Consider the following 14,432-nt stretch of genomic DNA (forward strand, 5'->3'; position numbering starts at 1 on the left):
ACCATGGGTGACGGGGGAAGATGGATGACGTCATTCAGACAGAACCATTTCTTTCTAGGGAAGTGATTAGTAACCCAGCAAGTGGGCTCCCTATACGGGTTTGCCTTTTCCATCACCTCTGCAAGTCTCTGACCTCCTCCCCTAACTCTAGATGGGGCTGTGTGGCTGCCGGTGAAGTTGTTCAACTTGAATGCATAAATCTAGTCTCCTTGTTTTTGCTTTTAATCTTTTAATCATTATTATTAGTATTATTTTATGTATTTTGACTACTTTTAGTAGGAAAAAAGTTTAACTGTTTTTATTATTTGAAACTCTTTAATGAAACTGTAATGATTTTTGGAGTAATTGCATGTTGAAGAAGTTGCAGCTTAGGGTGTGTGAGATTGTGTTAGAGTTCTGTTCTTTATTTCTGTAGATGGGCATGTGTAGGCTCATTTGTTTTTGTATATTGCCCATCCCTTCCTTACAGCCAGAAGCTCTAATGCAGCTAGATCACTCCGTGCCGCCCTTACATGGACATGGCGACTCACTTACACATTCACCCCCATCATCTTCATCTCTTGTGTAGTACATTCATAAATATGACCCTCCCCTCTGCATCTTTCCTTCCCATACCCCCTTTCTTTAGCATTGTTCAAATTTATGTGCTGTCATCCATCCCCTTAAAGAAATCTAAAACTTGTCAAAAAGACAAAAATATTTAAAAATTAAATATATATCTGAGAACCTATATCAGTGCAGAAGTTCATTCAAAACCCTCCAGATTCATAGATTTTTTAAAAGGCAAATTATAAAAGTAAACAGGTTTTTTTTTAATTTTTTAAATCCTCGCAATCGGAATTATTTCAAATTCAAAATCGATGCCCTCCCAAGCCCCTCAAAGTAAAACTTTGTTAAAGTGCAGATTTTTTTTTTCTTTTCATGTTATGTGGTGTGGATGTATGTGTTGTTGCCTCCCTGTATCATCCTCTGTTGTAAATTATTATATTTGAAAAATTAGACATTTTGCTCAAAAGTTTTTTAAGAAATGACAACAAAAAAGCAAGTTACAAGAATGTGGCAATTCTATTTGTCCAAGAGCATTCTTACACAACTTTCTTTTGTAAATTTTTCTTTCATGCCAAAAAACATGCGGGCAATTTGTTGATGTAAGTTGACTATAAATTAATACGGTATGCTTTTTTCACTTGAGTTATTTTATGGAAATGATTTCTTTTTTTGTTTTCCAAAAACAGCCTCTATTTTTTATTTGCTTTTACTTTTATTTTTCCTGTCATTATACTGTGAATGCCGTGTCGATGTTATTTGCTCTCCTTTCCTCTAGCTTACTTTGGCCCTGATGTTGGTTTTATTTTCTACTATATGATTTGAAGACAGTACTAAATATTTTATTTCATTTGTGTCTCTCTGCTTAATTTTCACTGTTCTGTGCTGAATTGCTTCTAATGATCAATGTGAACTCTACTGTTGGTAGAAGGGGGTGGGTGAGTTCTTAGCATCCAAAGAAAGCCTAGCCTCTTTGCCTGAACCAACCTTAAAGCCTTGAAAGTAATGGTAGGCTTTACAGTGGGATATTAAATTGGTTACAGCCTATGGGAGGCCTGGACCCCCAGAAGAAAATGAGTTAACTCCAAGTATTATCAGTGGTAATACATCCTCATTTAACTCCTTAGAAAGCATTTAGGGAAATCAGTCCTTTATTGTATTTTCCTTCAGCAGAGGAACATTAAGATACTCTCAAGTGACTATGGTAGAGTTTGGTTATCCAGGATTATGCCACCACCATCACTGCAGAATACAGAATCAATTTTCTTGAGAATAAAGGCATCGAGAATCCTAGGTGTTTATATAGAGTATTGTCCTGTAATATGCCTTTGAATGTATAGAACTTACTGGTGAAAACACACATATATACACAGAAGGTACTCAATTATCTCCCCCCCACCCCGCCTCTCTCTCCCTCCCTGCCTCTCTCTTCCTCTCCCTCCTTTCCTGCCTCCCTTCCTACCTCTCACCTTCTCCCTCTTCCTCCTTCTCCCTCCCTCCCTGCCTCTCTCTCAATCTCTCTGCCTCTCTCCCTCCCTCCCTGCTTCTCTTTCTCTCAATCTCTCTCTGCTCCCCCCTCCCCTTTTCCCTTTTTATTAATAGTTGCTATTTCTCTCCTGGATTTAATCAGGTAAACTTTAAAAGGATTCTACCAAGAAGAAACATGATGATTTTCACATCTAAAGTTTTATTTAGGAAACCTTTCAGGTAGGTAGGTACTGCCATTTTGTGTGACCTTAGGGGTGAGAATATCCCTTGACCTTAAAGGTATTTGGGTTAATGTTGCCTTACGCACTTTGGGAACATAAGAGCAGTAAGAAGTGCTATACAATTTTTAAAGAGGTTACTTGTTTCACTTTAATTTCAGGTATATCAGAAACTATTATAGAACTATCAGACCATATGGTGGTTAACAGATAGGTTTCCATCCCAGCAGCTTTAATTAATGGGCTTTCTCTTAGTTCATATGATTTTATATTGTTTCATGTGCTGGATATTTTGGGTTTAAAACCAAGAACTTCCTAAATGGGGTGTTATTTTGTCTAATAGAATTTATTTTTGTTGAGGAAGCTATCAATAGGTCAACTTAATAAAAGGTTAATCATTTTTTTAAAATATAAGCTCTTTGAATTCTTATAAATCATTCTTCCAAGTCTGCATTTAAAATAGCCTCAATAATCTAGATCCTATATTATTACACTTGTACCTTAGCATGAGGCTACTATGTTAAAAAAAAAAAAAAAAAAAATGGTCAGAAGAATGTAATCAATGGTTTCAGTGTTTACAGGCCCAAAATGTTAGTAGAAATAATACTAGTAACTAGCATTTTGGAGTAACAGTGGGTTCTGTGCTAAATACTTAATATGCATTATAATTAACATTAACATGCATTATTATTATTCACAGTGGCAGTTTGAGATAGACTGTGTTATTACTTCCATTTTTCAGAGAGTTTAAGAACTTTCACCACACTCATGGCTAGTAAGCCACAGAGCTGAGCTGCTAACCTGAGTATGAGTGACTCCAGAGGCAAAGCTCTTAATAGGCAAATGAAAAACTCCACTTGACATTCCTTATTTTACAACATAGAATGAAATCCAGGGGCTTTGTCTCATCTTACCTGGGCATATGTTGAAAAATAGCATCTGTAGCCTTTCAGAATCAAATCCATTTCAGACAAACTAGGGGGAAAATATCCTACTTAGAGATTCTCATCTTATTAAAATGTAAGTGAAGCCCCTTTGAGACACTTGAGTTTTTCTTGAGCCTTCTTGCCATGTTTGTCCATGGCTATTTTTTCTGAAGGTAGGGGGGGATTGCAAGCTTCGGGATATTTATGTGCTATGTGTACATGCTGCTTTGGTACCAAATAACTAAATGAATGTTATTCAACAACTAATTTAGTGGGGAAAAGGATGATTTTTCTGTATTATATGACTTTCTCAGCAGAGAATTAGAAAAAATGCAAATAAGAGGTGAAGTAAAGAACCTAAATAGACATAAAAGAAATTCAAGGAACTGGAGCATAGTGTCCTCTCTCAGTCTGGCTCTTTGGTGTCATTGTTTTGGTATTTTTGTGACTCCTTAGGCTCAAATATCTCCAGAGAGGCAAAGGTTGGAGCCACATTGAAATTTCGTGCTGCTCTTGTTTTTTTCAGATGACCCACTACATTCACCATCACCTGCAACATTCTCACAGTTCAGAAGAGTTCTATTAAATTTTTAATACACTGTCTTTTTCGATGGCAGAGAGCCCCTTTTGCTGGATATCAGCCCTAGACACATGAATTATATATCTATAAATATACTCATAAAGCAAAAAAGCAGGGCAGCCTTCAGGGCTAAAATAGACCTTTTATATCCCTAGTGATCTCTCTAGTTTAAAGAAAAGCACAACCCTGTCAAAAACGGGTATATATTCCTGATTTAAAATGCTAACGTTAAGGAATATAGTTCTTATTCCAAGCCAAAGAAAAATTCTGGGGATGGAATAGGAAATTAGGGTGTTGATGGCCTGCAAGGTTTCTGCCTGTAACCCCCTATGATTTTAGGCTTGTTACTTCTGTGAATACTTTTATAAGCATAGACATCTGGTAGATCCCTGACTCCATAGTCTTTGGGCATTGAAAAAAGTATCAAATGCTCCAGCATTTCTGAGGTAATCACTTTGGATTAAAACAAATAAACATAAAATCTTAAGTAGCTTTCTACAATCTAAGTTATTTCTCTTAAGGATCTAATCATGGGAGAAATGTATCCTTCATCTCCTCATCTCAAAGGATGTACGCCTTGGACTTCCCAGGACACTATAATCATCCTAAATCTTAGAGATGGAATTGGATATTAAAACTGATTATACACACCAACTCCCACACCTGTCCCAGGCACCTTGCACATTTACAGGTCTCTAGAATTTTCCATCTCATTTTCACTGTAATTCCCATTCGTAACAATTCCCACAGCCCAGTTGACTTCCTTTTAAACTGAAGACATCCTTCAATTTCTTAAGATGCCAGGAAAGGGGGTGGATTATGAAAGCTTTTCTCCCTTTTCATTGATGAACCTACCACCAGAATTGGGGCTCACTTTTCTCTGACAGGGGGCATCATTTATCATTTTTTTTATCACTGCTGCCAGGATTAATAACAAAAATGGCAAAGAAAACTGAAGATTAGTAATTTGGACAGATTATTTAAACTCTGAAATAGCATACCCATCATTTTAGTTTTGAAATAAGCTCTTATGTCACTTAGGGGCTCACCAACCTTTTAGAAGCTCTTTATAAATTGGAAAGCTTTAGGACTCTCTTCATTATGAAAATGGTTTCTACTCTTTTTTTTTTTTTTAATCCAAGAGAGATTAAAAGGTGTTGAATTGGGAAGTGAATAGCAAAGGAAAGTGGCGGGGGGAGGCAATTCAACTGCAGAGTGAACAGTTTGTGGATTTTGTAGACTTTTTACAACAAACTGCAGAAGCTTTAGCTAGGATTGCAAAAAGGGGGGGGGGAAGGAAGCAAATTTAAGACTCCAGTTGGGTGTCACAGATGGTACACTAAAATTGCAAATGAATGCCACTCTGTAATCATGAAGGCAGTGATCTTAATCTCACTTAAAGGGACATCAGCACCCTACTTAACAATTTGCCTTTAAGTGTTCTATACCAGGCTTTTGCCTTTTAGCAGATTGGTTATTCCTTGTCCTTTATCCCAGTTTCCTCTCTGCTTAATATACATGGAGCAGATTTTTATCATGGTCCTAAGGAACAGATGACTCTCAGTATTTGTGCCAGAAAAGAACACACAAGCTAAACCTTTATTCTAGGTGAGACGGGTTAAAAAAAAAAAAAAAAAATCCTGACTTGTTCTCTGAAGGAAAGTAAAATCATCCCTGAGTAATCTCTAGAGAACCTTCAAACACATTGCATGGGCCTTCTCTCTTCTCATCGCTGTTCTCCTCCTTAAACACTGCCTTTTTCCATGGGTCACCTTAAATATTTATTAACACTTGCCATCCCCTCCCCCCCCCCCCAGGAGAAAAGTAAACTCAGGGTTAGTTTTAGGACTGGCTTACCTTTAGGGAACTGTGCTCCAAATCCCATTTCTAAAAACTAGCAACAGTTGTAAATTATGCATTAAATATGTTGCAAGATATAGGAATTCTCTATGTTCACAATGTTAAAAAAAAAAAAAGTCACGCTGGTCCAGTAAAGCAAGTCTGAAGCTGTGACAAATCTGCAAAGATTGTTTCACTCAACAGTTTGAAACTCTTGAGCACTAGAAGAGAAGCTTGGGGTTAGCGCATAGCCCAAAATATCATCTTGAAATTCTCAGAAAGGTTCGTGTTTTATTTCTCTACACATGGTAACATCAGGTAGGACAGAGATGACTGGTTGTCTTCCAAATGATATACATACATTATGTACATTATTGCCACCCTCCCCAACTGCATTTCTCTCTGCATAACACAATGTTACTGGCTAATTCTGGAGTGAAGCTTCTGACACGGGTACAAAGGGTTCTCCTCGGGTGTTTTGAAGGTATGTAACAGGCTTCCTCCCCAGCTGCAGTCTGGGCAGGTTAGATGCAGCAGTTCCAAAGGAGGCATAGGAAACTTAAAGATATAAAGTATGGAAAGCGGAGCAGGAGAGTTCTCATTTGTCAGTCAGTCTTTGTAGGAAGAACCTGAAAGACCGTGTAAGCGCAAAGGCTTGTCCACCTAGAACTCTGCAGTAGTGAGTCACATGTCTGACTTTGTCACCAATAAGGGGCACCTCAGCGAGAGTCACATCTGATAATAGATGTTCCAACACTGACCATCCCATCAGGGCAGTTACTGTGGAGGGCACAACAGACAAGATCATACCTGGCTGAGTGCTTAATGACCCAGCTCAGAAATAATATATTCCCAACTCAACTGTCTGACTAACTGGGACTGGAAAACATCATGCCATCCCTGCTAGAGGATTTTTTTAAAAAAACAGCTGAAATACATTTTTGGAATAAATTCAGTGAGGAGATATGAACTGTGACTTCTGGAGATTCTTTCTCTGTTTGAAAAATAACACGGTAAAGAGACACAGAAGAGACCTCGATTATCTCGCTTACGTACGTGAGTAATAAACGTGGCCCAACAATTAGGTGAGTAACATCCACCACAGAATATTTGTGGTACCCATGATTTGCAAGGCACTATGATTTACTGAAGTACTCCGAACTTTCTTTCCTGACCTAGTCCACGTTTATAAGTGCAATAACTAGGGTCTGTGGGTAAACCAATTTATTTTTCCCACTCTAGATAAGAATCACTGATTTTAATTTTTTTTAAGATTTTATTTATTTGAGAGAACAAGGAGGGGCAGAGGGGGAGGGAGAGGGACAAGCAGACTCCCTGCTGAGCTGAGCAGGGAGCCCAACAGGGGGCTCAATCTCAGGACCCTGAGATCATAACCTGAGCTGAAGCCAGACGCTTAACTGACTGAGCCCCCGCCAGGTGCCCCAAGAATCGCTGATTTTAAAAACTTTGTTATTTCTACATGTCTGAATCTAAGTTTTCCACAAGGTATGGATATCTAGTCTGAGTATTTTTAAAATCTAGTGTCCACCTCAGCATATATTACATATAGCATAAAAGCAATGCATAAACATGAGATCAGTGCAAGGCGAGTTGTCATTTAATAGGGGAATTTCAGGAAAAGCATAATCAAAAAGCGTTTGTTAGATGAACATGTTTAACCTCTCCTGTGTTCCCCTCACTTAGCATATAGTAAATGAAGACTGAACTTGATAAATGTTAAATAAAAGACTAGCTTAAAAGATGAAAGACAATCTTTTATGTTCGCTGATCTTGATCTCTGTGACATGGAGAATATGTCATGCTCATCCTCATGGGAGCAAGTAAGTAGAAACCCAAGAAGGCAATAATGAAATGCTAGGGCTTACAGATTAATCACATGCATGAGTGCATATACACACACACACTCTCTCTCTCTCTCTCTCTCTTCTGATAGCCAGTTTTTGCAACAGTAACATGGAAGGTCATTATTTTGTAAGCAGATTCTGTAAACAGCCTACTTGAATTCTATCCAAATAATTACTTGAGAGTATCTTTAAAAGCTAGGGGGTTTCAGATTTTGGTGGCAAGAGGCATATAATGGGCTCTAAATCAGTTTAGAATGGTTAGACTACAACAAAGGATCCATGTGCGGGCCCAGGTCATTTTATTATTATTTCTGATGCCTAACCGATGAAATACAGTCCCTGAGAATGCCTATGAATTGTGTCTATCTACAAATATACTAATTGTGCTTTTCTTTTTCTTTTCAATCCCAGGAGGTGAATTAGTTGTCCCTCTTCTTGTAGAAGACCCTTTAGCTACCCCTCCTATTGCTACTCGTGCACCTTCCATTACACTCCCCCCTACCTTTCGCCCCCTCCTCACCATTATTGAGACCACCAAAGATTCCCTGTCCATGACCTCTGAGGCGGGGTTACCTTGCTTGTCGGACCAAGGCAGCGATGGTTGTGATGATGATGGCTTGGTGATATCTGGGTATGGCTCAGGGGAAACCTTTGACTCTAACCTGCCCCCTACTGATGATGAAGATTTTTACACCACCTTCTCCTTGGTAACAGATAAGAGTCTTTCCACTTCAATCTTCGAAGGTGGCTACAAAGCACATGCGCCCAAGTGGGAATCCAAGGACTTTAGACCTAACAAAGTCTCCGAAACTAGTAGGACTACTACCACATCTTTATCCCCTGAGCTGATCCGCTTCACAGCTTCCTCGTCTGGGATGGTGCCCAAATTGCCAGCTGGCAAAATGAATAACCGTGATCTCAAACCCCAGCCTGATATAGTCTTGCTTCCGTTGCCCACTGCCTATGAGCTAGACAGCACCAAACTGAAGAGCCCACTAATTACTTCCCCCATGTTCCGTAATGTGCCCACAGCAAACCCCACGGAGCCGGGAGTCAGACGGGTTCCGGGGGCCTCAGAGGTGATCCGGGAGTCGAGCAGTACAACAGGGATGGTCGTCGGTATTGTGGCTGCCGCTGCCCTCTGCATCTTGATCCTCCTGTACGCCATGTACAAGTACAGGAACAGGGACGAGGGGTCCTACCAAGTGGACGAGACGCGGAACTACATCAGCAACTCGGCCCAGAGCAACGGCACGCTCATCAAGGAGAAGCAGCAGAGCGCCAAGAGCGGCCACAAGAAACAGAAAAACAAGGACAAGGAGTATTATGTGTAAAAACGACGCCGCTAATAATCACGTGAATTTAGGACACAGAATTATTTCTCTGTAAATCTATAAATACTTGGCAAATGAGATTTCACAGGCGTCAGAACTGCTATTGCTACGAGATGGGGTGCACCATGACTATGGTGGGGAAAACCATTTTTAAAAGGACACACACAAAGATGTACCTACCTGTAAAGTTCAGCCATGGCTGCTTTGATTCAGTCACCGCTCGGAGACAGAACATTCTCTCTGCCCTGCTGTATCATAAAGCACACACGTTGCGCTCTGGAGCAAGCAGATGGCTCCCCCCACTTCCGCGGACTTGGAAGCTTCCTTCTCTTGAGGACTTTTCACCCAAGGTAGAAGACTTCACGGCTTACTTGTTCCATAACTCCAAGTGAGTCTGTAATGATGTTTGTGAAGCTTGACTGTAACAATGTTTTCTTTTTTCTTTTCTTTTAATTATGTAAAAAACAAAAAAAAAAATGAAAAAAATGAAACACAAAAACAAAAAAAACCCACCCTTATCTGGTTTTGGCCAGTGTACGTGTAACTTTTCAAGATCTGAGGGGAAAAAAAAAATGGCTTTTGGGTTTTTGTTTATTTTTTGAGAATGGACATAAGAAGAAAAAACAAACAAACAAAAAAAACTCAGAAAACGAAAGTAAGAGAGACTATTGCCATATGAACTCAAAAGCTACCATGGTGTTCACTCTACATATCAGGTTGTGGTATTTCTAGAATCTGTTGTTTGTTTCCTATATGATGCTTTGCTGAACACATAGCAAAATCACAAGATGGATAATAGCATTGATTTGAAAAGCTGGTCCCTCAGGATCTAATTTCAGAATCTGCCACCCAAACTCTGACCAGATGGGTTTAGGGCTGGTTTTATCAGAGCTATTGGCTTGACTTAACAATATTGTTCCTGTTCATTAGCCCAGCCAAATTGTGGTAAAGGAGAAAGTCCCACAAACTAAGAACAGAGCCTTTCCGAGGGAAGGTAAAGAGGGGGTGGGCTGGATCTGTGACTGACTGAAATGCATGCACATAATAAAAGACAAGACAATACTAAAAGTCTGTGAAAGAATCAAAACAGACAGTAGGGGAGTTCAACGTGTGATGGATCCACAAAAGGTCACACAAGCCAAACATGGCATGACAGAGTGCAAAATACATAGTTCTTCCCCCGCCCCCAACATGATGTTTTTCATAGTGGTTTAATTTTGTAGCCTGACACTTACGGATAACTCTGTCCTTCCATTTGCTCACATCTCCCTTCACCCATCTTTTCTAAAAACAAATAAATAAATAATAAATTAATAAAGCTGCTGTGACACACACACAAAAAGGAATTTAATAGTATAATATATATAAATAAATATATATACAGATATATTTATCATGGTATGTTTGATGGGATGACTGAAACAGGAAAACTGTTAAAGTCTTGAAGTGGAATGAGAATGTTGTTTTAAAAGAAAATAACAAAACAACAAAAAAGTAAACCTTAAAATGTGAAGAAAGTGTGAGTTTTAGTTTTGTCACAGTTAACTGTGTCAAAGAGAATAAACAATCTTCTCAGATTTTGTTTACATATTTTACTACATTTTTGCTGGTATAATCCCTTAGCCACCTGTGTACATACTGCTTTAAGAACTGTTCTTTCCTTTCTATGGGTTTGTTTTGGTTTGTTTGGTTTATATTCCAGTTGTCTTTCTTTTTGAAAAGAGGAAACAAATGTACAGAAAAACAAACTGGTTGTGTGGCCATAGCTAATCCAAAAAGCAAGAGACAAAGCAAGACAAATATTCACACAAAAATGATGTCTCCTGGAGGGCCGGATATATACAATTTCTTTTGTATAGATGAAAACCAATCAGCTGTTTAGATTTAGAAATCTACTCTTGCTGGTCTTTGTAAGTTGCATGAATATTTGACTTTGAGAAATATCTTAAAGACATGGGGCAAAAAGCGTGATCTAAATGATGGTAGCCTTGACGAATGTGTATGGAAAGAGGTGTTCCTCATTATCTGATACTTCAGTGTGTTACAAGTTTTGGATTTTTTTTGTTGTCATTAAAAAAGACAGGATTATAAAGAGATATCAAAGCACGATTTTAGATAACTTAAATGGCCCAACCTATATGAAGTTGATTATATCTCGATGTCTGTAAAAGATTGCTGTTTTTGGAGTCTTGAGGTCTTGTGAACTGATTTCCTGCTTTCTTTACATTTTTTTTTTTAATTTGAGTAAAAATACATTTGTTATATTCCTTTTAGTGTAAGTTTCTATTTGGACAATTTTATGGGAACATGTGCATTCTGTATGTGAGCTATCATATTCCTGTTGTTTTATGAGCAGACTCTTAAGGAATTTATTTTATGATGTTGTGAAGTTACTGCTTTTTCTTTTTCCTTTCTCTTTGATTTCATATTTGCATTTTCGTTCAAGGATATGCTTAGCAATAAAATGTTCTTCCCAAAACCTTGTATGATGATGCATTTTTATTTTCCAAACATTTGGTAAAATATCTTACACTGGAGCTCAACATGTCATATCTTATTAAAGGCCAAGTAAGCTAGGACCATGTGAAATAAAATATTTTAACCAGTTACTAATTACTTATATAAATTTATCAAAAGTGGCATATTTATGGGCTAAACAACTGTTGTCTGTCAACTGAGGCATTATTATTTAGATTGCTATGATAGGGTAAGCAGGAGGGAAAACACTTCTGAACAGGTAAGATGACAGAAGCATCGTATTCTGGGAAGTATTGGATACTATACTTTTTTTTTTTTTTTAATGTTTGGTAACTTTTAAGTATTCGTTGCAAGTCAACAAACTTCAAACAGTTTTCCAGAACCTTACTTATATAATGTCTTAAACCCTGGAAAGCTTTAGATACCTTCTCTCTGAGTTTCCTGGCATATTGAAAATTTTTTTAAAAAATCACTAAGTCCAAAGACAAAATATATATGAATGCTTACATTTTAACAGCTTCTTTCTAGATTTTTGGATTATAAAATTCTGCAAATATTCATTATAGCTGGCACCATTCTCGTATCTCAGGTGTCCTTGATTTGCTGGTTCCCTACGCGCATGCTTACTTTGCCAATTGGATAATCCATCATGATATGCCACATTTTTCACCATGATCCTGACATGTTGGTTAACTGAACTGGCGTACTCTATCCATACATAGGTTACCAGTTTTCAAAGAGAAAAGCAAATTTAGTTAACCCTGTTCCTTTGGATTTCATATGATTATGCTCTTTACTATCATGGGAATGGAAAAAAAAAAAAAGGCTCAATGATGTCAAATTATGGAAAGTTTCTTTTTTTTGCTGCCTGTCTCGGATAATTTATGTAAATTAAAGCAACATTTATCAATCCCCATAATGTGCCAGGTACTGTGTTAAATGTTTTGGATCTGTGTAGTGTGTTTAGTCCCTGAGTAGTACATAGTATTTTCCTTATCTTAAAGATGAAGAAACAAAGACACAAAGAGCTTAATGACAACTTGGCAAATACATTCCTAATCATGTTAGAAGTCAGGCCTTGCTGACATGGAGTTCAGAGGGATGTCGTGGAATGGGTAGAGGTACTGAGACCCAACAGGGTTGGGTTGGAACCCCAGCTAGACTCTCACCATGTATGGGCAGTCTTTCTGAAATTTGGCTTCCTCATCTGAAAAATAGGACACCTCAATGACCTTGCCTTGCAAGGTAGTTTGGGGAAAAAGTGAAATAAAGTGTTTTAATTGTGATTGATACAGAGTAGGGGCTCAACAAAGTTATGCTCCTTTACTTTGAGTCCTTTGCTATTCTGTATATAATAGCTGCCTTCTAGAATTAGAAATCCTGCACTAAATTCTGCATTAATAAAAAGATTTAGTTGTTGTCAAACAATGTTGGCAAGTCAAGACTAGTTGTAATAGACAAAACTAGTCTTTTTCTGGTCATATACTTTGATTGCAAGCATGACTGCAACTAGTAAATATGCGGCGTTGAAATATGGTAGCATACATCTGTCTGACAGCACATTTTAAGCAAGTGGCCAGAAGTTGGGGTATGTAAAGGGAGTCTAGATTTGAGAAAACTTGCCAGAGAAATTTCCAAATAATGGTTAATGTGGTAGATTCATCAAGATCTAAGTGGCATTTGCTCAGATACACTGGTCAAAGTTCATCAACAGAAATACTTTTTCACTATTGTTCCATGAGGAAATGTTGAGACTACACCATCTCTTTTCAATGTGTTTAACTTGGGCCATAGACTTTGGAATCTGAAAAGCTTAGTTCAGATCTTGGATCTGAATCTTTGGTCTATCCTTTACTAGCTGTGAAACTTAGAGTAAGGTGTGGGGTGACTCTAGCTTCATCTGTGAAATTGGAATGATATTGTCCTCCTCTTAGTGCTGTTCTGTAACTAAATGAACTGATGTGAATATTAAGTGCTCGGTTATAAGTGCAGTGCCTGGCCCATAGCCCTCAAACAATGATGGCTAATATTGCCTTTTTAATTATTGAATATTGTCCTAGAAAAAAAATAAGCCAAAATTCCTTCTAAAAGTTTAGGAAGGTTATATATTGGAGAGCTCCAGAGCAATCACTTTACTCTGTCACCCAAAATCATAATTGTTTTTATTCCCCTACAGTTGAAATCACATTGATTCTTTGAGCTCTTCTTGAGTGTTCCATCAGAAATGTGCATACCCCTGTAAAACCCATTGTTTCAATCAACTCCTTCAGTATAGGGTGCATAAGAAAGATTCGAATGGTAGCCTGTTCCATACCTCAAAGGACAGTCTTCCAACCCTTCCAAATTACAGAGTTATCATTGCCTTAGACACCCTTTCAAAACTCTATATTGGCTTTCCCACCATAAACTTTCTAAATACCACTATTTAGTATATAATCCAAGAACTACTTTAAGCATTTACTCTTTTGATAATTCAACACTTACTGAATACTTCTGCACCATCCAGTCTATTGGTTGTTGTTACTTTCAGTGAAGGCAGACAATGGATATAAGCCTTTTTTTCTGGTGTAGATTCCTATAAGCTAAAGTTCTCTTCACCCTATTCAAATTGAAGTTCGGTCTTTCTCCAAAGATATCCAAGCCCTGTTCTTGTCCCAGTTCAATTAAAATCTTGGTAATTCTGCTTGAAATTGGTTTATTAATGTACTTATTGGACACTGACCAAATGATTACTATATCTTAAATTGAGAGACTTAAGGAGTTTAACAACATACTAAAAGAATACAAATAATGATACTACAGTGAATAAAAGCTGTCAAAAGAGTACAAGCTACATTCTTTGGAGGTTCGGAAGAAATTACTTAAGGGAGGGCTTCAGAGAGGAGGTGATATGTTAGATAAAACTTGAAAAATTGATAAGCAGAGATCAGGGCTACATGCCATTCCAAGCAAAGCACTGAAATGGAAGCAAATAGGATCAAAACCATAATTTGGATGGATCACAGATTGTATATAAGGTGTATTATGGATGGTATGACTCAGAAGTTTTTTGGAATTTTGTTAATGAAAGAATAATGAGAGGATGTCAAGAGGTTCTCAAGGTCAAGAGCTAGTCGTTGAGTAGAGAGGACACAAGCATGTTTGAAGAGAAAGGTAAT

At 37.9% G+C, this 14,432-nt stretch overlaps 1 protein-coding gene across 28 annotated transcripts in view; it reads left to right on the forward strand.

Annotated features, from left to right (window-relative positions):
• Positions 1 to 11,277, forward strand: part of NRXN3 (neurexin 3) — a 1,523,557-nt gene extending 1,512,280 nt beyond the window's left edge. For 11 of the 28 annotated variants that reach the window (XM_078054037.1, XM_078054038.1, XM_078054041.1 and 8 more), the window contains one exon: positions 8,495 to 11,277. In XM_078054037.1, the coding sequence (XP_077910163.1) occupies positions 8,495 to 8,796 (302 nt within the window). In that variant the 3' untranslated portion in view covers positions 8,797 to 11,277. Of the gene's footprint in view, positions 1 to 469; positions 1,149 to 7,873 lie in introns of all 28 variants that reach the window. The other 17 variants (XM_078054023.1, XM_078054028.1, XM_078054026.1 and 14 more) reach the window with 3 other exon arrangements.
• Positions 11,278 to 14,432: the final 3,155 nt, after the last annotated feature.

This window comes from Halichoerus grypus, chromosome 8, assembly GCF_964656455.1.
Source record: "Halichoerus grypus chromosome 8, mHalGry1.hap1.1, whole genome shotgun sequence".
In the NCBI taxonomy this organism is placed as follows: domain Eukaryota; kingdom Metazoa; phylum Chordata; class Mammalia; order Carnivora; family Phocidae; genus Halichoerus; species Halichoerus grypus.